The sequence below is a fragment of the Ceratotherium simum genome, chromosome 22 (assembly GCF_057802395.1).
Source record: "Ceratotherium simum simum isolate JZ-2026a chromosome 22, ASM5780239v1, whole genome shotgun sequence".
Classification (NCBI taxonomy): Eukaryota; Metazoa; Chordata; class Mammalia; order Perissodactyla; family Rhinocerotidae; genus Ceratotherium; species Ceratotherium simum.
The window spans coordinates 30,967,217-30,992,207 of NC_141921.1; the positions used below are offsets into that span (position 1 = coordinate 30,967,217).

Consider the following 24,991-nt stretch of genomic DNA (forward strand, 5'->3'; position numbering starts at 1 on the left):
GCCCCATGCCACCCAAGGGAGAGCCCTCTGTATCCCCAGCTATGATTGGCTCCAGGGAGGACCTGAGTCATCCCGGGGCTGGAGGTCAAGCTGGAGGATGGGGGTGGGAGGCCTTGGTGAGGCCTTGGGGGACGGCTTGTTCCTGCCAGAGAGCTAGTCACGGGAGTTTCCAAAGCTGCGAGGCCATCAAAGCAGGAAAACACCGGACACCTTGGACATGGGCTGGACCCACCACCCCCACCCCTCTAGAGTCACCCCCCCATCCCAGAGTCCCCGTCCCGCGCAGCTGCTGTAGGGGTATTTATAGCCTGAGCGTGAGGGAGCAAGGACACGCGCTTTATTTCGGAAGCGATAATTCCAGTTCCAGGTGGACGAACCCGGGAGAACCCAGTGTCCCTTCACCCACTCCACTCTCCCCGCCAGGGCGCTCGGGACAGGCCCTGCTGCCACCCAGCCCACCTAGAAATGGCCCCTTCTTAGGCCTCGGTGTGTGGGCCAGAGGCGTGGGGCTATTCTTTCAGATCCCTCCCTCCAGTTTTCAGACCTCGGGCTGCACACCACCAACCCTCCACGTCCACAGGCCCGCTCTCCGACCCGACGGGTGTTTAAAACTTCAATGCCTTTCGGGGAGGAGAGAGCACGGTGCGGCGCTGACCTCTAGTGATCCAGGCAGGTAATGCAGAGCGACGGTCGTGCCTGAACCGAGGGTCCCAGGCCAGGCAGGGGCGGACCACCTGAATTCCCATCCCCTCTTTGCCCTCCCTATCCTGTTCCGCCGGGGTGGGAAGGAAGCCCCGAAACTGGCTTCTCGGCGCCTTTTTGCTCCATCGCTGGGGCGCGAGGATTGCGCCTGGCAACCCAGGCGTCTGAGGGTAGCTGCCTTCCCACCGGACTAGGAACCCAAGGAGGTGGGGGACAGAGTCTTGTCTCTCACTCCGCACACCGTGTCCACACTCCCGCCACCATAGGCACAGGGCCAAGCATGCAGTTGATGTCTCTTCCACCGATCTGTTCGTCAAATATTTGTGGCGCACCTGCCAGGCCAGAGATAAGAGGACACGACCCTGCCCTCCCGGGGCTCCCAGGCCAGTCCTGGCGCCTGACGGTGTACCTTGCAAGGCAGCGTGAACTGTGTCGGGACTGCAGGAAACACTGGGCCGTGAAAGCGCAGAGAAGACCAAACCCATCCGGGGCGGGGATGGGGGTCGGGCAAGTCCGTGGAGGAGGCGAGGATCTGAAAGACAAGTAGAAGTCAGCTCGGCAAAGAAGCCGAGAAAGGCATTTCAGGCAAGGGGTCAGCGCTGGCACCGCACAGCATTAGAACTGGCGCCGTGGACCTGGGAACGAATGGCGGCTAGCTGCGGGACTGGAGAGTGGGGTGAGGCCCCGCCCCCTCGGGGCGCTAGGGCTGTGATTGGCCAATAGAGATGTGTTGGCTAGCTGGCGCCTTGATTGGCCAGTCCCAAGGGAGGGGGCTGAGCCTCCCTTCCTCCTCCCCCCGCACCCCCCCCCCGGCAGGTGCAGAGTCCCCTGGGAGCAGGGCTGGGGTCTCAGCTGGTCCCTCCTAGGGCTTCTCCAGGCTGCGATACTTCTTGCGCAGCACGGACACCGAGTCCTTGAAGAGCACTGGGTCCAGACGGAGGCGAGAGGACACCAAGGGCATGCGGCCGAACCCTGCCGCCAGCTGGTTGATGCAGTCGCGGACTGGGGGCTGCGGCTCCAGCCTGGGCCCCCGGCCCTCAGGCGCCTGAGAGAGAGAGGAGAAAGGCGTTGGAGGGTTCTCTGTCCTTCCGACACTCCTCTGTCCCCGCGGCAAAAAGGATTGGAGTAGACGGTGAGAGGGAATCCTCCCTCCCTTCCCCACGCAGTGCCCTCCCAGGGCCGATCTGTCTCCCTGGATCCTCACCAGTGGAGGTCTGGCCTCCTGGTTCTGCTTCCTATATGGCACCTTGATAGGGGGCAGCTTGGTGACAGTCGCTACTAGGAAGTTCATCAGGACGTCCACACAGGTGGGTGCTTCATCTGCCAGGGTCCTCAGAGCCTTGGGCAGGGAGTGAGTGAAGAGTGTGTGGTAATACCTGGGAGAGGGAAGAGGACAGGGAGAGGCTGCAGCCGAGTTCACCCCCCCACCCCAGGCCCCCTTCTCTTCCCTCTCCCTTTCAGCCCAATCCCTAAGCTTTCGAAAGCCCTGCCCCCCTCTCTGAGCCCTGGCCACCCCAGAGAGCTCCCGCTCCAAGTACAAACTGCCCTCCACTGTTCCATGCTCGGTGGCTTATCTGCAGCCAATGGTGTACTCCCTGCCCCTCTCTCACAGCTCCTTGGGGCCCCCACCCCTGGGCTCTGAGGTCTGAACTCAGACAGAGCCACATTGAGGGGAGGATCAGCTGGTTCCAAGGCCATCAAACATGGCAGTCCCAAGACCAGTTTCAGGAAGGCTGTGGGTTCACCAGGCTGCTGCTGCTCCACGTGAGCCTTGCTTCTCACAGCCCACCCTGCAGACATTAGGGGCATTCTTCACTCTACTGAGAATTTCCTGCAGAGCTCCTAGGTAAATCTACAAGAGGTTCCAGGTTACACACATTTGGTTTAAACATGTTTAAGGAACTCCTCTAAAGAGGCCCTCCAGAATTCAATCCCTGTCCCAAAACCAGGGCGCATCAGGCAGCTTCTAGAAGGCCTGGAACAGTCCCCAGTCCATCACACACACATTTATAAAGCATCAGTTCCATTCTCTTGTCACTCCCTGCCCCACCAAACCCAGACCCTGTCCATACCCTCTGCATGGCTCTACTTAACACCAGCTACCATTTATTGACCATCTGTGTGCCAAGGACTTCTTTTGGTTTTCTCATTTGATTATCACACCAGCCGTGTGAGGTGAATACATTTTACAGAAGAGGAAACTGAACCTCAAGAGAGATGAAGAGACTTGTCCATCACACAACTGGGAAGTGGCACATCTGGGTCTTGACCCTGGATCTCTGGGCTCTAGGCTGATTGCTGTGTTCACTCCCATGCCACCCTGCTCCTGGGTCAAAGAGGGGGACTCTGGCCCTCTGATCCCAGTGCCAGGGCCATCATCTGTACCTATGGTAGAAGGCAGCCGAGGTGAGAACCATGGAGAATTCGTTGGCCCTCTCAGCAGTGTAGCCCCAGCCACCTCGGGCCTCATCCCAGAAGTGGCTCCACGTCAGAAAGCCCACCATCCGCTCCGGGAAGCTCTGCCACACCACAAAAGCAAAGTCCACCTGGGGAGATATTTAAGTGAGCTGTGAGGAAGGACTTCCCAACCAGCCAGGAACATCCAGAGATATGGAGACAAGGCCAGCCTGGCCAAGGGGACTCAGGGGAGAAGAGATGGGAGCATGAAAATTTCCAGGGGATTCTCAGGGGGACTTTGCTAACTGGGAGCTAGAAACAATGCTTTTTCAGTTGGGAGCTGAAAATAATGTTTTCAAAAGAGTCTGTGGAAAGCTCCTATTAGATTTCTAAGGAAGAGGCTGATTGGCTCGCTGGAATGTTTTCAAAAGCAGGAGGCTGGACCTCTTGGCCTCTGGTCCTCCCAGCTGTGGGAGTTTAAGGGGCTGCCAGGGCCCTCAGCTCTGTCCCTATCCATACTGGGCTCCTCCCAGGCCCCGTCCTCACCTCACTTGTGGAAAGACTGCTGTGGGCATCAAGGCTGAGGATGGCGTCGCTGCTGATGGCACTGTACGGGAAGAAGCGGTCACTGACCTGCAATGGGAGGGAGGTGAGGGCAGCTCAGCTGTGGGAACCCTCCCCAGGCTCCCACAGTGAATATCTAAGTATCTGTTAAGCAGGAGCCCTTGCAGCCATGGTGTAGAAGGACGGGCGGAGAAAACAGCAAGGCTGCCCAGAACTTGGACCTGAGGGACTCATTTGACCTCTCTGGACTTCACTTGCTCCTTTGGAATGGGGCAGTTGGTGTCTAGAGGCCCTTCCAGTTTTGACACCTCAGGATTCCTCTGTTGTCACATGAGATGCTCACCTCAACCCTGGCAGGGGTTGTCAAACATCCTTCGTTTGAAAGAAACAGGTCCAGAGAGATGAAGGGACTTGCCCAGAACCATACAGCAAGCAGATGGCTCACACCATCCCAGGTTCCCAGAAGCCACCCTCCTCTGGCCCAGTTTGCTGCCGTTTGTCCATATTTCCTCTAGATCCCAGCTTTCTCTTCCATCCCTCATCCGAGACATCCAACCTACTCCCTCTCCCTTCTAGCATCACAGAAAACCCCAGTTCTCTGGAAGCACAATTCACCAAAGCCAGGGATGAAAGAGAAGCATCTCTGTTAGGCCTGCAGCCGGAACCCACTGTCTGATTTCTTCAGGCCCAACTTGAAGTCCAGCTTTGGCTCAGGCTCACCTAAAGCACCCTGTGTGTGCCCTCCCCAGTTCCCAGCATTCAGGGGCCGAGCAGCCCCCCACACACCCGGTCCCCATCCCTCACCTTCCTGTGCCCCTCACTGACTGTCAAGGGCACTGTTGTCTCCGGCCACCTGGGTGGGGGCGGCTTCTCGCTGCTCCAGAGAACCAAGATCTAGGAGGAAAGGGGTGTGTTCCTGAAGGCTGGGGCAGAAAAGGGGGTCCCAGGAGTGATCTTTCTCAAGGTGGAAGAGGTATGGGAGATGCTGTCTATGTGATTTTGGGAGGAGAGTTTAGTTGAAGTTGAGCTCCTTTCATTGCTGCCTTGTTTTTGCCTCTGGGCTTCTGGAAGGCAGGAATTCCTGTGACATGAAGGTAGCTACCTGTGGCATTAGAAAGCAAGAGAGCCAGTTGTGGTAGCCCCAAGCCTGGGCCCTGACTCCGTGCCCCATCTTCTCTCAAAGGTTCTCATTCTCTTCCTCCTGCTCCTTTATCAGTCCCAGCCCAGCTCAAATGCCCGTCTCGGGAGCTGCTCTATCTGTGCCCTGGCTGATCTAACTGCTTGCTCTTATTCTCAAGCGTCTATCTGGCTTCTCTGGAAGTGAGATTTAACAGTCTGCATGCTAGGAAATGCTAACTGAATCCGGGTCTGGGGCAGAATCCTTTCCTGCTTTTTCTCTGCATCCTCAGCATCTAGTCCAGGGCCTGGCGCTCAGAAAAATGACTGCTGGATTAATAAATGAATGAATGCCTGTATATTTACTTCTCCAGCCTCCTCAAGAGGGAGGGAGGGATGGAGGTGGAGGAAAGGAACAAGAACCTTGGGGCTTATAGAAGAAGTCAGCAATGACACTTGAAAATCCTTCCCGTGCCTTCCCCCAAAATGTGTGGTTATCCTTGGGGCCTAGATGTCTTGGAAGGCCCTACTCTGTCCCTTGCCCCCACCCTGGATCTCGGGACCCCAGCTGGCAAGGGGGCAGACCTGGGCACAGTGCTGGGAGCCTGCCACCGCCTGGATGAGCTTCAGTGGGGGCTTGCCTGGGGCCCCCACCCAGATCAGGGCGCTGAACCTGCCCACAGGGCGAGAGCCTAGGGGAATGAGACACAGACTATTAGGGTGGGAGGGGACAGAACCCCCTGGAGGTTCTGACCTGAGTTGGGGACTTGGGAGCCAGGAGAGATGTTGGGGATTTGGGGAGGGGCTAGGTGGGGCTCTCTGGTTGAGGCTGCGGCAGACTTGGGGGGAGTTGACTAGGAGAATTCAGGTTGTCCCATCCCCAGGGCATACCCTGTTGTATGTGGTAGAAGGGGAAATCCGAGAGGCTTGTGGAAAAAGTAGGCAGGGCCAAGAGTGCCCCTGGGGGACTGTTCCACTGTAGCGAGGGGTGAGCAGATACTCCCAAGATCCGGTCCTGAATAATCTATGAAATGAGAGAGGGCTGTGCAGAGGGAGTGGCCAGTGTGGCCGTGGGCAGGCTCTGAGGCTGTCAGGACGTGGTGTAGCCCCCCCCCCCTTCAGGCTCTGAGGAGGGCAGCAGCTGCATCACCAGATCATTGGGGACAGAAGGATTCAGATGCAGAAGTCCAGAGGAGGGGGCACTCGGTGATGGTGTCCAGAGGTGGCAGATGGTGGCAACCTGCTGCCTCCTTTTCCTTCCTCACTCATGGCAACATCACTAACAGGTCATGACATTCTTTCCAGACCCAGAATCCCTCCCAACATAGTGCCCCAGGCAGCCACTGCCCATCCACTAGAATTGGGACATGCTTTGAAATCTATTTGCCACAGCTGTCCCTCTACAGATGGGGAAACCGAGGTCAATATTGGAGAAGGAACTTCTCCAAGAGCTCAGAGCCAAGTCTCAGATTCAACCCAGGAGCATCTTCAAGGGGGAAGCCCAAACACGGGGGCAGAGGAGGTAAGTGGAGAGGGGTGGGGATGAGGCAGGAGCCAAGCGCCAGGGCCCCCATCAGGTGAGTCCCCCTCACCTCCAGAGTGGTGTGGATGACCTTCTCCACTGAGGAGAAGTAGGCATCCCATAGAAACTGGGTCTGCTGGCGCAGGGCGAGGACCCGTGTGAGGGGCATCTCCTGGAGGGCAGCCAAGACCTGGGGCAGAGAGGGAGAAAAGGAGAGGGCATGGGGCCGTATCAGGCCCCGACTGACCCTGGGGTGGGGACAGCCTAGGTTGGAGGTCTGGGAACCAGAAACCCTCTCCCACAGTTCTCCAGGTGGCTTAGCAGCAGCCACCATTGGCCAAGTCCCAACTAATTTAGCAATCTAGAGTTCAAGGGTCACACAGAGCTGAGTATAAATGCCACTTAGTAACCGTGTGACTATGGACAAGGTACTTAACCTCTTTGAGTCTGTTTCCTCATCTGTAAAGTGGGGATAATAATAGTACCTGCCTCAGAGGGTGGTTGTGAGAATTAAATTAGATGATACATATTAATTGCTTAGCACAGTGTAGAGGCTTTAGGCATATGGTAGCTATTGTTATGAACTCCCCACACCACTCTCGCTTCTCAGGGGATTCAAGGCTCACACATATGTTTTTCAGAGCAGGCAAAATGAGTTTCATCAGATGGAAAAGTCACTGTGCATTTTGCTTTCCCACCCCAAGCTCCAAGAGCGCACTCAGATTTTGGATTTTTTGTGGCCTTCCCTTAAATTGGATATTTAAGCAGTGATGGACCACTAGGACTGGGTCCATGGAGATCATCAGGTCTAACTTATCCCATTGTACAGATGGGGAAACTGAGGCTGGGAGAGGCTCGGGACTTGCTCTCAGAACCCCCTGGAGTCTCTGCCTCCGTCTGATCCTATAGGAGCTCCAGAGGCTTGGGGCTGGGGGCAAAATCATCAGTATACACAGATGGGGGATAGGAATGAGGACTGAGGCCAGCCTGGTGGCCGGGATCCCGGGGTCCTCCCATGTCCTGGGTTCAGTCCCACCCCATGGGCAGGGCCCTGAGCTACCTGAAGTGGGAGCCTCTCGTCAGCTATAATGGCTGCCTTGGTCCAATCGATGACCTCAGAGAAGGGCAGCTCCCAGTGAGGGCTGAGAAGCACAGGGATGCAGCCAGCCTGGGGGGTAGGGGGGTCAGTGGGGAACCCAGTCCCACCCTGCACATACTCACCCCCCTCCCAGTTCCAAGTCAGCAGCTGCTGCTCTTGGGGGCAAGCAGCAAAGAGGAGAGGAAAGTGGGTTTTTTAGGGGGACGGTTGTTCTGCAGAAGGTGCAATGAATGTGGCCTCAGGCACACCTGAGTCTCAGAGTAAAGGAGGGAGCAGCTCACTGCCCCTGCCCACTGGCCAGGGCCCAGAGTACCCTGCCAGCTCAGGACTGTGGAGGGACAGGGACAGGGGGTGCCCAAGTTGGGGTTGTACCTGCAGGGCTTGGAGGAAGTGCAAGGCATCAGGATGGCGGCCAGGGATGAGGCAGAAGGTGGCATTGGGTAGCGTTGCCCCAGGGTGGGTCCTAAGAAGGCACAGGAGGAGGTCCTGCATATATGAGGCCTGAGACAGCTGCCCCTCTCCCCACCTGGCTCCCTTGATGGCCCCCCAGCCCCCCACACCAACACTCCCAAATTCACAATGTGCAAACCCACCATCGGTGGGTGTTCTTATAAGTTAACAAACACTCATGTACTCACACACCACTCACTCACACACTAACACAAACACAAGCCTCACCCAGGGTTGGGCCAGGAGGCAGGAGCCTGGGTTCCAGCTCTGCCTCCGCCTTTGGTGGCTTACACACCTCCCTTCCCTTCTCTGGACCTCGGTTTCCTCACTTGCAAAATGGGAGGTGGCAGGACCTGCTGTTTCCAAGGCCTTCTCTGACTTGGTCTTGCACATGTTTGCCTTCCCATGGCTCTGCCTCACGCAGACTCTCGGGCAGCCCTCACCTGCATGGCCTCCATGCCCTGCCCTCCTCCCATCCCCAGAGCCCAGGCCCATGAAAGGCTCCTCTGTCATGAGGTGGGCTGGGCCCCCAGCCTGGAACCACACAGGAAGCTGCTGCCCGAGGCCCCCTTGCCCAGAGGACAGGCCTTCTCTGTTCCTCCCACCTCCTCCCCCCAGCCAGAGGGCCATACTCAGGCTATGTGTGCCCGTGGAGGGAGGGGCAGGAGCCACAGCCACCTCGCTGGGACTGCCCACCAGGGAAGCAGCGCCCATGGGGGCAGGACTCCGGGCTCACAGGCCTGCTCAGAGTGGGACTGATGAATAGGACCCAGAGGGTCCCAGGACCCTCCTCAGCTACAACCTATCTGGTTCTGAGTCTGAACCTTCAAGAAGCAGTCTTGCTTCTGGAGTACTTAGCCTCTGGACCAACCCCCATTGAACAGATGAGGAGGGGGTTGAGATTAGTCTCAAAAAGACCCAAGGACTGGCTCAGGGTCTCAGAAAGGGTTGGGGTAGAGCTGGGTTATTTGAACTACCCTAGAGCTGCTGCTTCGGGGTCTCCCAGAGGATCCCTGCCTTCTTTCTCCAATGCTCAAGTGTCCACCAGGTGTCTCCTGTAAGAAGCCACAAGTTAAACAACAGGACACACTCCACCTCATTAAAAGCCACAGCACTGGCAAGCTACAGCCCTCTCCCCCTCCCCCAAAAAAGCCCTAAGAGATGGGAAGCCCCTAAGTTTAAGGCTTCAGAGAACCCAGAGCAAAGAGCGTGCTGAATAAACCACCCCTCAGTCGTCATTAACCTCCACCTCCTCTGTGTCTTTGCATATCCATCTTCCTCAGCCTGGAGCCCCCCTCCCTGCCTTGCAATTCCTCCTACTCAGTCTTACTGTTTGAGCTCAAACATCACCTCCTCTGGGAAGCCCTCTTTGATCTCTCCAGAGAAGGCTCCCTCCTCTCTGCTCCCACAGCCAGTGTATGCACTGTAGTAGTAAAGAGCCAAGCTAACCTCTATTGAGCACGTGCTTCCTTCCAGGCACTGTTCTAAGTGCTTTATATGCATTAACTCACTTCATTCTCACAGCAACCCTACGAGACATGCGCTCTTAGTATCCCATTTTATAGATGAGGAAACTGAGGCCTAAAGAAGTCACACAGCTCTGAAGTAGAGGAGCCAGGCAGGCAGCTTGCACAGCCTCTCTCTGCTTAACTATGTGGGTCATAACCAGTGACTTGTCTGTCTCTGCTACGAGACGGAGCTACTTGAGGGCAGGGGCTGTGCCTCCCTCCTCTCCGTATCCCCAGGGCTTAGCAGAGCATCTGGCAGAGAATGGACGCTTAATGGGTGCTTAATGAATGCTCAGTGTGCAATAAAGGATAGACCCAGGACCAATGGGTCAAATGTCTGAAAGGTTAGTTTCAGCACAAATTCTAGTAATGGAGCTGGCTGGGAGTAGCCAGTGAGTGGCATTGGGAGGTGGTGAGTTCCCCATCAGTAGAAGTAACTAAGGTAACTAAGGTGTTTGCCAGGGGGCCTCAGTGCCCAAGGCTGGAGTTAATGTGGCTCCACTCATGGCCCCAGGGCTCAACTGGGGCCTGGCCACAGTCAGGGCTACATTGTGACTTCCATCTGCCCTAGGCACTTTGGTCTCTGCGCCCCCTCTGCCATAAAAAAATTATATGCGATAACTGTGTTGGTATAAAAATGAATGTATTAATATTAGATATTAAAACATTTTCTTCTCCTTAAAAGTTGTTTTTCTTCTGATTTTCAAAGAAACAAAAATATTTTCATGGACCCCTAAAAATATGGGTCCTGGACACTGTGCCTTCTGTGCCCCTTGGAGACGGGCCAGGGGCCTTTAAAACATGCAGTGAATTTATGTAAAAAAACAAAAAAAACCCAAAAAACAGGGAAGAGCATATATACATGTTTGTACCCACACAGTACCTCAGAAAAGAGAAACTAGAAACAGTATTTTGGCTCCAGGAAGGAAAACTGGGTGGCCAGAGACGGGAGGGAGGGCGTTTTTACTGTATACGCTTTTGTGCCTTTGGAATTTTGTACCATGTGAATGAATTCCCTATTCATAAAAATAAATAAATAACAATTTAAATGGGTGGAGGCTTATTCCAGAGCAGCAGGAGACTGTTCAACAAAGGTGGAAAAACACGGGCTTTGGAGCCAGAAGTGCAGGGTTTAATTCCAAGTCCGCTGCTGCCGATCAGAAACGTGAGGGAGGCCATGGTGAATCAAGGAGCTTGTCACCAAGGGCCCTTGACACCCCTCCCCCTCTCTGAGCCTCAGTTTCCTGTTCTCTGAAATGGGGATAATAATGCCTCCCTTGAAGTGTGCTTGAGAGGGTAGCCATGACTTATGGAGAGGGGCTGCCACAGCACGTGGCCCAGGGCAAGCTGTCCCCAAATGTTGGCTCCCTCCTCTTCCCCCTCCCACCAGCAGAGTGAATGTGGGACAGTGGCCGGGATTCTGAATCGCCTCTTTCTCTAGCCAGCACTTGTTTATTCAGGCCACCTTCAAGGGGCTGGCCCTGTGGCTGTAGGCTTTCCTCTCTCACTCTGTCCCTATACTGTCTGGCTGGCTCAGGCCGCTGTCTGGCACTTCAGGGTAACTGAGGCTCAAGCTACCCTAGAGATGACAAGCCCTTTTGCTTGCAGGTGGGCTGAGGCCAAAGACAGAACTTCTTGAAGTTCAGAGGACAGTTAGAGGCTGCTAGGCCTCACACCTTGGAAACAGACTTATCAAAGAGGCTCTCAGAGGGTGGCCCACGCTGATTAGAAAACCTTGGCCAGGGCTGGCCCCATGGCTTAGCGGTTAAGTGCACACACTCCACTACTGGCAGCCCAGGTTCAGATCCTGGGTGTGCACCGACACACTGCTTCTCCAGCCATGCTGAGGCCGCGTCCCACATACAGCAACTAGAAGGATGTGCAACTATGACATACGACTATCTACTGGGGCTTTGGGGAAAAAAAAAAGGAGGAGCATTGGCAATAGATGTTAGCTCAGAGCCGGTCTTCCTCAGCAAAAAGAGGAGGATTAGCATGGATGTTAGCTCAGAGCTGATCTTCCTCACAAAAAAAAAAAACAAAAAACAAACAAACAAAAAAACCTTGGCCAGTTCTGGCCAATTTTGGATCAATCAGTAAACATTTAGTGAGCACCTGCCTACTGTGTGCAGTTCCCTAACTTTCAGTTTCTCAAAGAAATTCAGGCTGAAACAGCTTTTAGATTGACCAGTAACCAGTTGCATTTAGGAGTAACTGAAGTCAGCTGAAGGAAGAACTTCTTGTAAGCAGGAAGAACTAAGTGCCTGCTCGGAAAAGTGGGGTGGGGCAGACAGCCTTGTCACGAAAGGTGAGCTCTGTCTGAGCTCTGAGCTTCAGGTGCCTGGGGCGATCCCCGACTTTACTGGTTACTGCCGAGGATGCCCACTAGGGTGGGTCCTGGCAGAAGGGCCGTGAGGGCAGACGGGGGCAATTCTGTTCTTGCCCCTGGCTTTGAGGCTCCCTGGAGGCCATGTGCCTTCAGGAGGCAGAGGGATTCCATTCTCACAAGAGCCCTTTGGCTGAGAGAAGCCCCAGAAGCCCCAAGCAGAGGCAAAAATGGAGCTTGGCCACATGAAGAATTCCTGGGAGGGAAGTGGAGCTCAGAATGGCCTGTGTTGTTCTAGCAGAGGGAGGGAGCAGGGAAGGATTCTAGAACGACAGGTTCCGACTCAGGTCTGCCTCTGGAGATAGGGAGGGAACTCTCTGCTGCAGGGGCCCTGGACAACCTCAAAAGGCTTTCTTTCTTGCTTTCCCAGCCAGCCTTTGGATCCTGCTGGCCTCCTCGGGGTGCAGAGGGATTAGGGTGCTTAGAGGTTAACTACTTTATCACCTGAGTTGTGTCACTGCAACTAGCCCAGGTGGAGAGAAGTTTCTGAATGAGCTCTCCACGTCCCATAGGCCCCCATGCCCCTTATATGTATTCATGCACTCTCACTGGCAGGAAGTTCTTCTGTACGTCTGATCTAATTCATATTTGCTGTAACCAAAGGCTGTTTCCTTGAAAATTAATCCCCAAAATTAGACATAGGAGCAGCTTCCATCTGTGACCAGTTACTAATCTCCATGGCTCTGAGGCATTTGACGGGGTTGATCATAAACTCTTGCTTAAAACGCAGAATTCTAATTCTGAAGGCTACCAAGACAGGCAATTCTGGATTAAAATACTGGCTGTGCTGTTTCTGGCTGGGTGGCCTCAGACAAGTTACTTAACCTCTCTGAGCTTCAGCATCTGGTACACAAACACTTAAATGATAGCAATTAGTATATTTTATTATAATCATTATTTATAAAAGTACTTAGCACAGAGTAAGCACTATAGAAGTATATATTAAATAAAATATTAGGGAAGGAGGGATTGGAACAAGAGAAAAAGAGTAAGTAGGAGTGAGACATGTTTTATGTTTTTAAAAATCCCCAAGGGAGAACTGCAAAACTTACCTTGGACACCCGTTGCGGCAAATCACCATCTTGGTGCTAGTGTTCTCTGCTGTCTAACCTGACTCCCTCCTGCTGCAGCTGAGGCCTAAATTTACCAGGACTAGCTGGTTCTCCCATCTCAATCCTGCCCTCCACTGGGCCTCTGGGCTTGCTCCCATCACAGACCCCTCCCATCCAGCCCCCAAGGGGAAAAGTCCACTTACAGCTTGGGTCCATGGTTCTGCTCACAGCGCCCATCCCAGGGGCAGACAGAGAAGTTGGTGCCTGCCGTGTGCCACCCACCCCTCTCCTCTGCCAGGGCTAGCTGGGCCACCCTGGGTTGGGGGCTGTGCTGCTGCAGCTGGCCAGGCGGCCCACCTCGCAGTGGGTGGGCTTCAGGGAGAAGCGGGAGGGCCACGTCAAAGCCGTGCCGGAAGGTGTCCACTGTGGGGCTGGCCTTGGCCACCATCGCCTGTCCCAGCTGGAAGGTCCTGGGGCAGGGGGCTGGGTGGAGACTGAGGACCAGATGGTTCCTGCCCCCATTCCAGTGCGGGGGCACCGGGCTGCACTCTCCAGCTGGGGTGTCGGGGCTGAGGAGGAGGAGGAGGCAGGCCTCGGCAGGGCTGGATGTGTGGTAGCGGGAGCCCTCAATGGAAGCCAGGATCCTGCGGCGAGTCTCCGAGATCAGTCCAGCTGCCGGGTACACGAATACCTTGAGGCCGCCACCCTTGCACTTCGAGGTGTCAAAGCAAGCTCCCCAGTCGCAGCTGCCACCACGGGGGGCTTGAGGAGGTTGAGGGACATCTTCCAGGAGCTCCCTAGGCTGGGAGAAACTCTGCAGGAACTCTGCATCCAGCCAGTGGGGCCAGCCTTGGGGGGTCCCTGCCCAAGGCCTGGAGGGCACTGCCAGGCGGAGAAGGGGGAAGAATCCCAGGAGGATGAGGAGCCAAGAGGCCGACAGTGCCAGCCAGAGGGACTTTCTTCTCCATGACTGCATGTGGCCACCCACAGCCAGGGCTGGGGGAAGCAGGAGGAGCAGGGGCCTGAGGGTGGGCCGCTGGAGCTGGAATCACCCTTCTAGTTCAGCGCCCTCATTGTACAGATGGGAAGAATGAGGCTCAGGGAGAGCAGGCTGTCGGCGTAGGGTCAACAGTAAGTCACCGGCCGGCCAGGCACCAGGAGGCCAGGTAGGACCCAGCTTTCTAGCTTTGCCTTCCTGCTGTCAGGACTCTGCTTCCTCGGCCTTTGGACAACCAAGCCAGCCTTTGCCCTCCCAGCAGGGCCCCCTGCTCCTGGATACTGCTCAGGCTGTTGCAACCCCTGTCCAGACTGCAAGGCTGTGTCCTTCTGCCCTCCTGGCTGCACCCCCTGACCTTGGCCTCAGCGGAGAGGAGGCCCGTCTGCCAGGCCATGGGGGACCCGTCAGGGCTCCCACAGGAGGCGGCTTGGCCAGAGTGCAAGGCTGGATGGAACCAGGGATGGCCTCCCCAATCCTCCCCCTGCCTGAGCAGCCCCTGAACAGCCCTGGCCGTCCCTGTGCCCAGAGGCGGGCACTCCTGGGCTGCGGGCCCTGCGGCTGGAGCTAAAATTAGACCCTGCGCCCCAAGTGAGCTATCAGGGTCAGCTGAGGTCAAGGCCTGGGTGCAGCCAGTGCCCCTGCCTTAGGGACCAGGAGGGCTGTGGGTCCTGGTCCTCTCCCACTCTGTCGCTGTCCCCAGCTCAGGCAGCTCTGTCCCTCCTCCCCCAACTAGCAACTGGTCCTGCACCGTCTGATTGGAGCTATTACGGTACAGAGGCCAGGGACCCTGGGCCAAACCTCTGTCCCATGGGCCCCAAGCCCTGCTGGTTTCTTCTCCCGGTCCCCCTCGGGGCAGCAGTCTGACCAATCTAGATCTCTTTCCTAGTGGCGGCCTGGCTCCTCCCCTGCCAGCCGTGATTTGCTCCTGGCTGGGAGGCAGGGTCTCCACTTAACCCCTTCCAACCCAGATTCCTCAATTGCTAATAATAATAACCAGCAGGGTCCACAGCTCACCGTTTGCCTTGAGCTCTCATAGCCTCTGTCTCTGAATGATCACATCAACCTTCCAAGGCCGAGGTTTATCACTGTTGTTTTCTACAGATGAGAAAAGTGAAGGTCTTAGAGGGAGTGGTATCTTTCTAAGGCGACTCAGCTAAGAAGTGGCAGTGTGGGGATTTGGACCCTGAGCTCCTGACCCTAAGCCATAGAGTTTCACACTGGTCACCCCAGCTGGGTCTGAGTGTGGGGAGTCTGCAGATCAACAGATGAGGTAAGTGAGGTGTTTAGCGGCTGAGGCGGGGGGAGGCAGGGTATCGGGTAAATTGTTCCCCACTATTCCCAGGATTGGTCCCTCCTCCTTCAGCACCCCTTACCCGCCATCTCATCCAGCTCCAGCCTTTTCAGGACCCCTCCTGGCATCTTTCACTCAGGTGCATAGGTCTGCCATTGCCTGGAGTTCTGTAGGGAAGATCTTGATGCTTATTCCAGCCCATATGGGAAGTTCTTCCTGAGGTTGAACTTGATTTTTCATCAGTCCACACCCCTTTGAGGGTTTCCCTTGCTCAGTGCCTTGGTCTGTGCTCTGTGAGGGGAGTGGGAATGGGTGACGTTGCCCATTTAGGAAGCGCTGAAGTGATGGGGGAGACGCAGACGTGGCTGCCAGGAGACCCAATCTAATGAGGGAGGCCACAGGGAACCAGGCAGACCTGGAATGGATGCTCCTTCTACCCCTTACTAGCTGGATGATGTTGGGCCTCTGTCCCCTCATCGCTAGACTGGGGATAATGATATCCATCATGAGATGGTTGCCAGGTTAAATCCAGGCCCATCTCATGGGGGTCTTCAACAAGTGGCAGCCTCCTTTCTTTGCTGGCCTTCCCCTGATCTCAGGGGGCCGCTACTCTGATGAGGGGGCAACCATGGGAATGTTATGCCCTCGGTGGGCAGCCAGTCCAGGGGTGGGGCACAGTTCATGCACTCAATAATGTCCTCAAAATGGCCAACAAAGGGGGAATCTGGCCTCTTCACACGACAGGGTCGGTCTCTCCCTGCACGCATCAGGTTCTCCCCTGCGAAGGGAGGACTTTGCACATGCTGTTCGCTGCTCCTGCCGTTCACCTTCCTCTGCTAACCCTTCCTCATCCTGCAGGAATCAACCGAAGGCTCCCTCCCTACAGGAAGTTTCCCTGACTCTCCTCAGGCTGGGTTAGGGCCCTCTTCTAGGGTCTCATGCCATTTCTTCATCCCTCTATCCCTGTACTCATTCATTCATTCATCCAACAAGCACTTGTAGAGTACTAAATGTGGACCAGGTTTTGTGCTAGGCATGGGGATAAACACTGAATAGCACTAACAGCTGGCGTTTGTATTACACTTGCGTGTGCCACGCTCAGCTCTAAGTGCTAGTGTATTTGCTCATTTAATCCTCTCCTCTGGGGACTTTGAGGAAGATATTATTATTATCCCCATTTTATAGATGGGGAAAGAGAGGCCAAGGGAGCTTAAGTAACTTGCCTAAATTCCCACACCTTAGCCAGGATTTGGACCCCAGCAGTCCATTCCTTTAACCGCTGCACCATTCTACCTCCTGAGGGAGACAGACACGGCCTCACTGAGTTCACTGTCCCGGAGAGAGACCATTAATCAGGCAATGACAGAATGAGGGGAGGGGGACTGCCTACCCCAGGGGGCCAGAGAAGGCATCTGAGGCAGTGGCACCTCCCCTGAGACCTGAAGGACAACAATATGTTTTTTAGAAAAATCACTGTGGCTTGCTCCGTGGGAACAGACAGAAAATGGCAGGAGTGGAGGCAGGGACAGCTTTTTTTAGGGGTCTGTCACCCCACAAGTCATGCATTTGCTCATTCCACAACTATTTAATGAGCCCTTACTGGGGGCCAGGCAGGTTCCAAGGGCAGTGGACAGGCGGACAAAATCTTGTCTTCCCAGAGCTTACATTCCAGGGAGGGGAAATCAGCAATAAACAAACCAAATAAATAAAAGATCTCGTATGTTATTTGGCAATAAATGCTGCGGAGAAGGGGAGGGGCTGCAATGTGAAACCGGAGGATCAGGGCAGGCTGCACTGAGAGCTGACATTTGAGGTCAGGGAATGAGTGGGGTGTTTTTCTAGGGGAAGTTCATTCCAGGTGGGGAAGCAGTGCCTGCCACGTGCCAGGCATGATCTGACCTTGTTTTCACAGCACCCTTGGACTGCAGGGGATAGGCTGACGTTGGGGCAGAGACAGAAGCAGGGAGCCCTTTGGGGTCAGGTGAGCCATGATGATGGCTTGGATTGGGGTGGCAGGAGTGAAGGGGGTGAGAAGTAGTTGAATTCTGAATATATTCTGAGCCAGGGCACAACGACAGACGTGCTGATAGACTGGATGTGAGGTTTGGCCTGAGCCACAGGTGGGATGGAGTTGCCATCATCCAAGATGGGGAAGACTGAGGGGGGAGCCGACTTGGAGGCTAGGAATCATGGCTCATTCATCCTTCCCACCCACAGCACTAGTATAATAAATGTCCAACAAATGCTTGTCGAATGAGTGAATGGACGGATGGATGGACAAAGTTGGGAGCACTAGGAGGCCAAGGCCAGCTGGTGAGGGGCTTGAGGGGGACACCTGATCCTGCCCCAGCTCCCCCACCCCCAGCCCTGGGCACTCTGGCTGGCTCATGCCCATGCCCACACTTGTGTACATACACAAGCCCTCTCCTACCTTCATCCCTGCAGGCGAGGCTCTCAGGGCAGCTGGGGCCTGGGCTTGTCTGGACTGCGAGTCACACGGTTGCCGTGGGGCTTGGATAGAGGAGGAGAAGGCAGGGCATCCTGGCAGGCAGGACTGAGCTGGGCTCACCCTAAAAATACAGCTCTGGGCTCTGCCAAGGGCTTTGGGGCCTCCATCGGTCTCTTCAGGGCTCATCAAAGCCCCCAGGAGTTCCTGTCCTATACCTGGGCTCTGATCAGTGGGATAGAAGGCAACACTTTGGGGAGAGGAAAGTGGGACAGGGCAGGAAGGAGAGGACAGCAGTGAGGGGGAGGAGGGGAGGAGGAGGGGAGGGCCTGAGCTCTGGTTCAGTGTGGGGAGGCTTCTGAGAGGAGGCAGTAGACGGGTTTCTGCAGGGCAGGGATGACGCAGGCCTTCATGTGGATTTGAGGATGAGGAGGTGCTCTGGGTGGCATCCTGGAGCTCTGAGCACTGCAGTGTTTGTTTCATGGCCCTGGTGGTATCACGCTGTCTGGAGGCTGCCTGAGCATGGGGTTGCTTCCTGCCTGAGGTGCCAGGTGTCATATTGGCCAAGGTGCCCAGGCAGAAAATGGAACTAAGATCACTGCATTTGATCTGAAGTGTTCCCTCTTTGCACCCTGATTCTGTCTTCCTCCCACCCTTCCTTCTCTAGGTTGGGCCTGAAATCTCCAGAAGGAATATATCTAGTCTTCCAAGAAGAAGGGGCCTGGAGCACTATATAGTGCTGTGGTTGAGAGCACAGCTCAGGTGCTCTTAACAAGCTGTGTGTTCCTGGGCAAGTTGCCCCACCTCTGTGTGCCTCTTTTTCCTCATCTGTAAAATGCTGATAATAGCTCCTTTCTCAAAGGCTTCCTGGGAAGAAAATTAAATGAGATAATGAACGTACAACATTCAGCCCACCATGCCTGGCACAGAGCAGGCACCTAACAAAAGGTAGACTCTGTCCCTCCTCAAACCCAGGGGGCGGTGAGATGACTTGCCCAGGGGCACCGAGCGGTCCGTCTGGGGTAGATCAGGACCAGGACTTGGTTTCTCCCTCCGGCACCCATGTTTTGCCTGCTGCACCTCCATCTCCGTTCAGGAGGAAGGAAGATGCTCGGAGCTCCAGGAGACGATCACCGTGGAAACCCATCTGCTGCTTCTTGTCTGCTGCTGTTTGTTCCCCAGCTCTGAGCTGCCTGGGTGTCTCACGCAGAACTAACAAGTGCAGGGGGCTGGAGGCTGTGGCAGCCTCTGGGGTCTCAGCTCTCACTTGGTTGAGCACAGATAACCCCAACCAGTGGTGAATCCCCAAGGGACCCCAGGACATGAATCCAGCTGCAGCTAAAGTGAGTTTGACCCGCTTGGCTCCACCAGGATGCAGAGCAGTTCCTGCCCATAATGGATAACCCACACCTAGACCCCACCTGGGGGAGTGCCAGGGGAGCAGCCCAGGGGACCCGGAGATGGGAGTTGGGGAGAGCAGGTCTGGCCTCTTCTCGTCCCCCCAGCACTGCCGCGTGACCTTGGACAAGTCACATCCTTTTTTCTGGGCCTTCCATTTCTCATCAGCAGCCTAACATAGTAGCAGGATAAGGCTTTCCAGAGCAAAAAGATCTGGAATTCTTACTTAGAAGTAATTCTGACACAAGTTGGTAGGTCAACCCTTCTTTTTCGCATCTTATCAACACTTGACTTGGTTAAGGAAATACAAAACTTGGAAGTGAGACAATGAGGAGACTGTGTGACCTTCTTCGCTCCACTGAGCATCATCTAACAAGCCCCCAGGGGTCATTTGACTCCCCATGTGTTTGGGCCCAGACATTTTGTGTCTGAGAACTAAGGTGCTAGTTTGTAGAAAACAGATAAGATACAAATGATTTGTGTATGACAGTGATACAAATCATTTCTGACCATTAGAGATCACCCCAAAGGTTATAGCTTGTGCACTGTAGGGCATCTGCAGTTTGGAATCTGACCAGCAATCTTATTCCAGCATTCTCTGTGCTTCATTGACGATCATCAATGAGTCCTCTGAACCAGCTTTGTCATCCTGAGAGTTTCCTCATGGATGAGTGAAATACACCTTTGACACACGCTCACTATGCATTTGTATGATAATTTTTTTAATGAATTATTATTTTTTTTTAAATTTTTATTTATTTATTTATTTTCCCCCAAAGCCCCAGTATATAGTTGTATGTCATAGTTGCACATCCTTCTAGTTGCTGTATGTGGGATGCGGCCTCAGCATGGCCGGAGAAGCGGTGCGTCGGTGCGCGCCTGGGATCCGAACCCGGGCCGCCAGCAGCAGAGCGTGCGCACTTAACCGCTAAGCCCCGGGGCCAGCCCCGATAATTTTTTTTAACATTTAGAACATTGTGATCTGATAGCTCACTGAACCTCATTTTCCTCTTCTGTAAAATGGGGAATTTGAGGGAGGGGCTGAGACATGTGTGACCATGTGACAGGCACTGTTGAGCTCTTCAGATCCATGACTTCATTTAAGCCTCACAGCAAAACTGCGAGGGCTGGCGGCTATCCTCCACATTGTACAGGTGAGGTTAGTGAGGTTCAGAGAGGTGAAGTGATTGCCCCAAGGCTACACAGCTAGTGAGAAACAGCGTAGATTTGAACCACTGCATCGCAGGGGGCTGATTCCTGCTTCACAGGTTTACTGCAGGGCTCCTTGAGTGAGATGACACAGGGAAGGTGCTTGGTAAGCTGGACAGGTGTGCACACATGTGAATAATTACAGTCAGCCCAAGGCTGCATTCCAACCAGCCACACCTAGACATGTCCCCAGGTCTGGGTTCCCCTCCCCTGGGAGGTGGGTCTCTGCTTCCTGTAGGGTGGGTTTCTGTTACCTGGAGAAAGCCAGAGGAGGACTGAGGTGAGCAGTCATCGCTGGGCCAGCCCCTCGCACACAGGACACCGTCCCTGCCTGAAACTGCACGCTGAGCTTTCAGCCCTGGCTGCTCCTTTGGGGCCTGTATTCCTGGGAAAGGGGTCTGGGGAACAGCAGGACAGGACAGGCCAAGAATGCCTGGTCTTGAAGTCATTCTGTTCCATCCTCCTGAGTGTTTGCCCTGACTTAGACCCTCTCTGAAGGCTCCAGAAGCCATGCCCAGCCTCCCCCAAGTTCCTAACCCCTCCCAGAGCAGCCCACACCCAGACACCTCCACCTCAGCCCTGGGTGCCAAGGGGTTAATCAGTGGAGCCAGTTTGGCAAATGTTTACCTAGCAGGCAGGCTGCTTCAAACCTCAGGTAATTAACAGCCTGCTTTCCAAAGCCAAGGCAGGAAGATTTATTTCTCCTCTCCTCCCTCCCCAGGGATGCCGCTTGGCAGAGTAAACACAGCTTTGTGTTGGCTCTTTGAGGAGATGCCTAGCGGAGGGGGTGGGGAGTGGTGCTGGGGGCAGGGTTCAGGCCTAGGGGAAGCAGGCCCAGAGGTGGGCTCCAAGAAGGAGATGCAGGGGGCTCAGTCCCATTTCACTGGGACCCTCTCGACCCTGGTGCTTCTCCATGTGGCCCCTGTGACGTGGCGTGCCCCCTCCTCTTGGATCTGTGAGTATAACAACTGTCTTTTCAATGGCAAACATCTCCTGATCTGCTGGCCTTGCCATACCTAAATAATAATAAAACCTATATTTTAAAACAAACGCCCTCAGTGGCTTCTATCACAAAGAATAAAATCCAGGCTTCTTTCCGTGCCTTAGAAGGCCCTCCGTGGTCTGGTCCTGCCTGCCCTCCATGACCTCGTCTCCTGCCCCCTCCCTGGCTCACAGTACTCCAGCCCCACTGACTCCTTTCTACTCCTTAGACCCAGCAAAGCCATTTCTACCTTAGGACTTGTCCTCTGGCTGTTCCCTCTGCCTAGAACATTCTCCCAGAGCTCAGTATGGGTGGCTCCTTATCGACATCCCAGGCTCAGTTTACATGTCGCCTTCCCAGGCGTTCTCTGAACACCCACCTTCAAGGAATAATAATAGCTAGCACTTCTTGGTTGTTTTCCATTTGCCGGGCACCATTTTATTCACTACCCATGTATTCACTCTTAGAATCCTCCCAACAACCCTATAAGGTAGGTTATTATTATTTCCATTTTGCAAGTGAGGAAACTGAGGCTCAGAGAGGTAAAGTGACATGACCAAAGTCTTACAGCTAACAGGCGGGGGAGCTGGGACTCAAACCCAGCAGCCCATTTCCAGAGTCCACACTCTGAACCACTGCGCCTTATTTCCTGGTGCAGAGTAAGTTCATAATAACTATCAGCTATTTTTATTATTATTGCTCTTGACAGAGGCTGAATTTCACCCACCCATTTTCTTTAATTGAATTTGAACTCCTTTAGGCAAGTCACTCACTGTCCGGTTTGCCACAGTCCCTCCTGCTCCCTATTGTCTTACACCAATTTACCTGACTTGCTTGGACCCTGAAGGCATTCGTGTTTGCAACCCCTGCTCTGGGTGCCTCTTGCCCATTCACTCATTCTTTTTACCAACATCCACTGTGCCACGCGCTGTACTAGGCTCACAGAGACAAATAAGATGGCAACCTTGCCCTCAAGGAGCCCATGGCTGTGTGGGGAGGCAGATCTGCACACAGGTCCCTTCACTGCATTGTTATGTGTGCTGTCACAGGGATGTCAGTGAGAGTTAGGGAAGCACCAAAGAGCACAGGGGGATTCAGCCAGGAAGGACTTCCCAGAGAAAGTGACATCTCTGCTGGGCTTAAAAACTGGCCAGGAAGCAGATGGGAAAGATGCCCCACAAGCAAATGAACACAGCACCAACAAATGCACGGAGGTGGCTGGGTACATGCATGTCTAGGGACCAGCTGGTCACTTTGCATGAGAAGGAGGAGTGAATCTGACTGGCTGAAGGAAGTTGATCCAGATCTTGAAGGGCTTCTGGGCTTCTGGTAAGGACTGCACCCTTTGTCATGGAGGCCGAAAGCAGTCCTAGAAGGATTTTAAGCAGGGACTGACACGGTATCGTTGGTAAGGGTTCCATCCCCTCCCCACCTGCATTTTCCCAAATGCTGAGAACTTGGTACCCACCAGGCCAGCTCATGTCCTGCAGGCTGGCAAGCCTTTACCAGGCATTTGATGAGCTTGATGATAACAAGGCTGGGGGCCAGGAACTCAGGCCTTCCTCAGCCTCTGGGTGTCCCTGAACTGGCCTAGCCTCCAAGAATCATTTTTGATGGGAGATTCTGGGAAGCAGGATGTAGCTAAGGCCAAGTAAACTCCTGAAGGCATGGAAGGAGCCAGAAAGTAGGAAAGGTAATGCCCTCACCAGTTTTCCCCTCCAGGTAGGGGTGGGCAGGCTGCCCGGTCCCTCCCTTTGCAGGAAGCCCCCTCAGACTGGCCTCCTTCTTCTGGGCTCCATGGTCCCTCCTCATCTCAGCTGGGGCTCCGGCAACTGCCTTGGGGGATATCTCCCCAGCTGTCAACTGTAGGCCTGACAGAGGGGGAATGTTGGAGCAGCCTCAGAGACCCCAGTTCCTCCCCTTTCTCTCCAGCCAGGCATCAAGGTATGGTAGCAGAACAGGGAGATCTGCATTTCCATCCTGGCTTTGCCAGTCATTAACTATAAGACCTCAGGTAAGTCACCTGGGCTCTGTGAACCTGTTTCCTGACGTGCAAACTGGGAATGGCACTACTGACAACTTGGAATTATTGTGCCAACCGAACAAGATGGAGTATGCGAAGAACTTGGCACAAACACGATTCTCACCAGTGCTGGCCGCTGGCCGCCAGAGTTCATCAGGTGGAGGGTGGCAGCGATGGAGTGAAGGTGGACGTTGGATGGACCATGATGGATTCAACACATGTTTCGGCAGAGGAGACAGCAGTTGCAAAGGCATGGAGGGTGACAGGGCGTGGCAGGATTGGAGAATGTTATGTTCCCAAGCTCCAGCTATGCCTGGAGCAAGGGGTGGCTGAGAATGAGGAGATGGGAGATGAGACAGGAAAGATCAGCTTGGGTCAGGATGGGAAGGGCCTAGAGCGGGGCTAAAGGGCTTGGGCTCCATCTGCGGGCTCCTTGTCCTGTGGCGTGGCAGTTAGGACTGTGGACTGTGATCCGTGTGGACCTGGACGCAAATTCCAGTTCTGTTACTTGGTTTGGTGGCCTTGAGCAAGTCATTTAACCTTCTGCCTTAGCTTGAGTTCACCCAAAAGCAGACTCTGGGACTTGGGGGCTGGCAGTCTGCTTGGGAGGTGATTTCAAGAAGCAGAAGTGAGGGCATGGGGAAAGCATTAATGTGCGAGTTCCTGCCTTGAGCAACTGGGTTTAGTTCCCCTGGGGACTCTTTGAGAGACGGTATGAAATGCACTTCAAAATCAACCTATCTGAGGATGGGGAGGCATCAAGTCTCTTGATGGAAGAAGGTTGCCCTTGGGGTGGGTAAGACCCTCCCCCTCCTTCCTGGTTCATAGATGCCTAAGAAAGCCCTTGGGCAAGGAAGCAGAAAGAAGCAAGACCTTGAGTGGAGGGGCTCTCAGCTTGCTGGAAACCATCACACTGGCAAGGGAGCTCGTAGAAGGGATTGGCGATGTGAGGCAGGTAGCAACGCCATCTACTATTACATCTCGAAGACTGCTTGCTTGTCTGAAAAATAAAAAGACTATGACATACTTTCCAGGAGGACTAAATGAAGAATTTGCAAGTGCCTAACGACATGTCTGACACATAGTAGATAATCAAGAAATGGTGGGTATGGTTGGGCTCATGCCAGCTCCTCAGAGAAGACTTCCCTGACCATCCTATTGAGAGAAGCTCACTCCTTTTATTCTCCGCCAAAGCATCCTGTCTATTTCCTCCAGAGCATTTAACATAGTATGGAATCTTCTCGGTTATATGTTTGCTTATCATCTGTCTCCCCTGACTAGAACGAAAGCACCATGTGGACAGGGAATTAATCTCTCTATTCACTGCTTGAGCTCCAGCACTGAGCACAGTGCCTGGGACACACTAGGTGCTCAATAAATATTTTTTGAAGGGAAGAATTATTATGGTAACAATAAGAGAAGGACAGTTCCTGTTCCTGACCTTTATTAAGCAGATATTCTGCCTGTTAACAGGATGTTAAAAGAGGATTCATCCAGACTCCTGCTGGGTCCCAATGCTGAAAACAATAGGTGCAGCTATATTCAAATCAGGACCCAAGTCAATTCCTCCATCACTAGCCCATTGCCTACTAACTTCCAGGCTGTGATACAAGAAAGAGCTAAGAGTATTCTAGCAGGTTTCCACTAAAGGGCAAGGGTATTTGGGGAGAGCTTGTTTGAAGACCAGTGATTTGAAAAGAATAAAGCCATCACATAATTTTGCTCCTTCCCAGAGTCAGAGTTATAGAGAGAGAAGCTAATGAAGTCTAAACTTCAGAGTCCCTTCTGAGGCCCTGGGACTGTGTTTACGCAGTCATTTGTTTTGCGAAACCTGAAAAAGTAAGTTATT

General features: G+C 54.1%; 1 protein-coding gene across 2 annotated transcripts; it reads right to left on the reverse strand.

Annotated features, from left to right (window-relative positions):
- Nucleotides 1-1,519: 1,519 nt before the first annotated feature.
- EXTL1 (exostosin like glycosyltransferase 1) lies at nt 1,520-14,621 on the reverse strand. 2 transcript variants are annotated; one of them, XM_004425760.3, is made up of 11 exons: nt 13,000-14,621; nt 7,773-7,863; nt 7,362-7,469; nt 6,372-6,491; nt 5,671-5,803; nt 5,365-5,471; nt 4,468-4,557; nt 3,646-3,732; nt 3,088-3,248; nt 1,907-2,078; nt 1,520-1,747 (listed from the first exon to the last, which is right to left on the reverse strand). In XM_004425760.3, the coding sequence occupies exons 1-11, from the start codon at nt 13,770-13,772 to the stop codon at nt 1,565-1,567; spliced, it is 2,025 nt and encodes a 674-aa protein (XP_004425817.2). In that variant the 5' UTR covers nt 13,773-14,621; the 3' UTR covers nt 1,520-1,564. The 2 variants fall into 2 exon arrangements, with proteins under 2 accessions (XP_004425817.2, XP_087302653.1); XM_087446527.1 differs by having other exon boundaries at nt 1,520-1,724; nt 1,872-2,078.
- Nucleotides 14,622-24,991: the final 10,370 nt, after the last annotated feature.

What these genes read in the sequence shown, in the direction of transcription:
- EXTL1 (XM_087446527.1), bottom strand. Translation starts at nt 13,772, where the DNA reads ATGCAGTCATGGAGAAGAAAGTCCCTCTGGCTGGCACTGTCGGCCTCT. An exon ending in CTTCTACCACATACAACAGG is followed by an intron (nt 5,472 to 5,670) that starts GTATGCCCTGGG and finishes TCATTCCCCTAG; the next exon opens with GCTCTCGCCCTGTGGGCAGG. An exon ending in TCAGTGAGGGGCACAGGAAG is followed by an intron (nt 3,733 to 4,467) that starts GTGAGGGATGGG and finishes CTCCCATTGCAG; the next exon opens with GTCAGTGACCGCTTCTTCCC.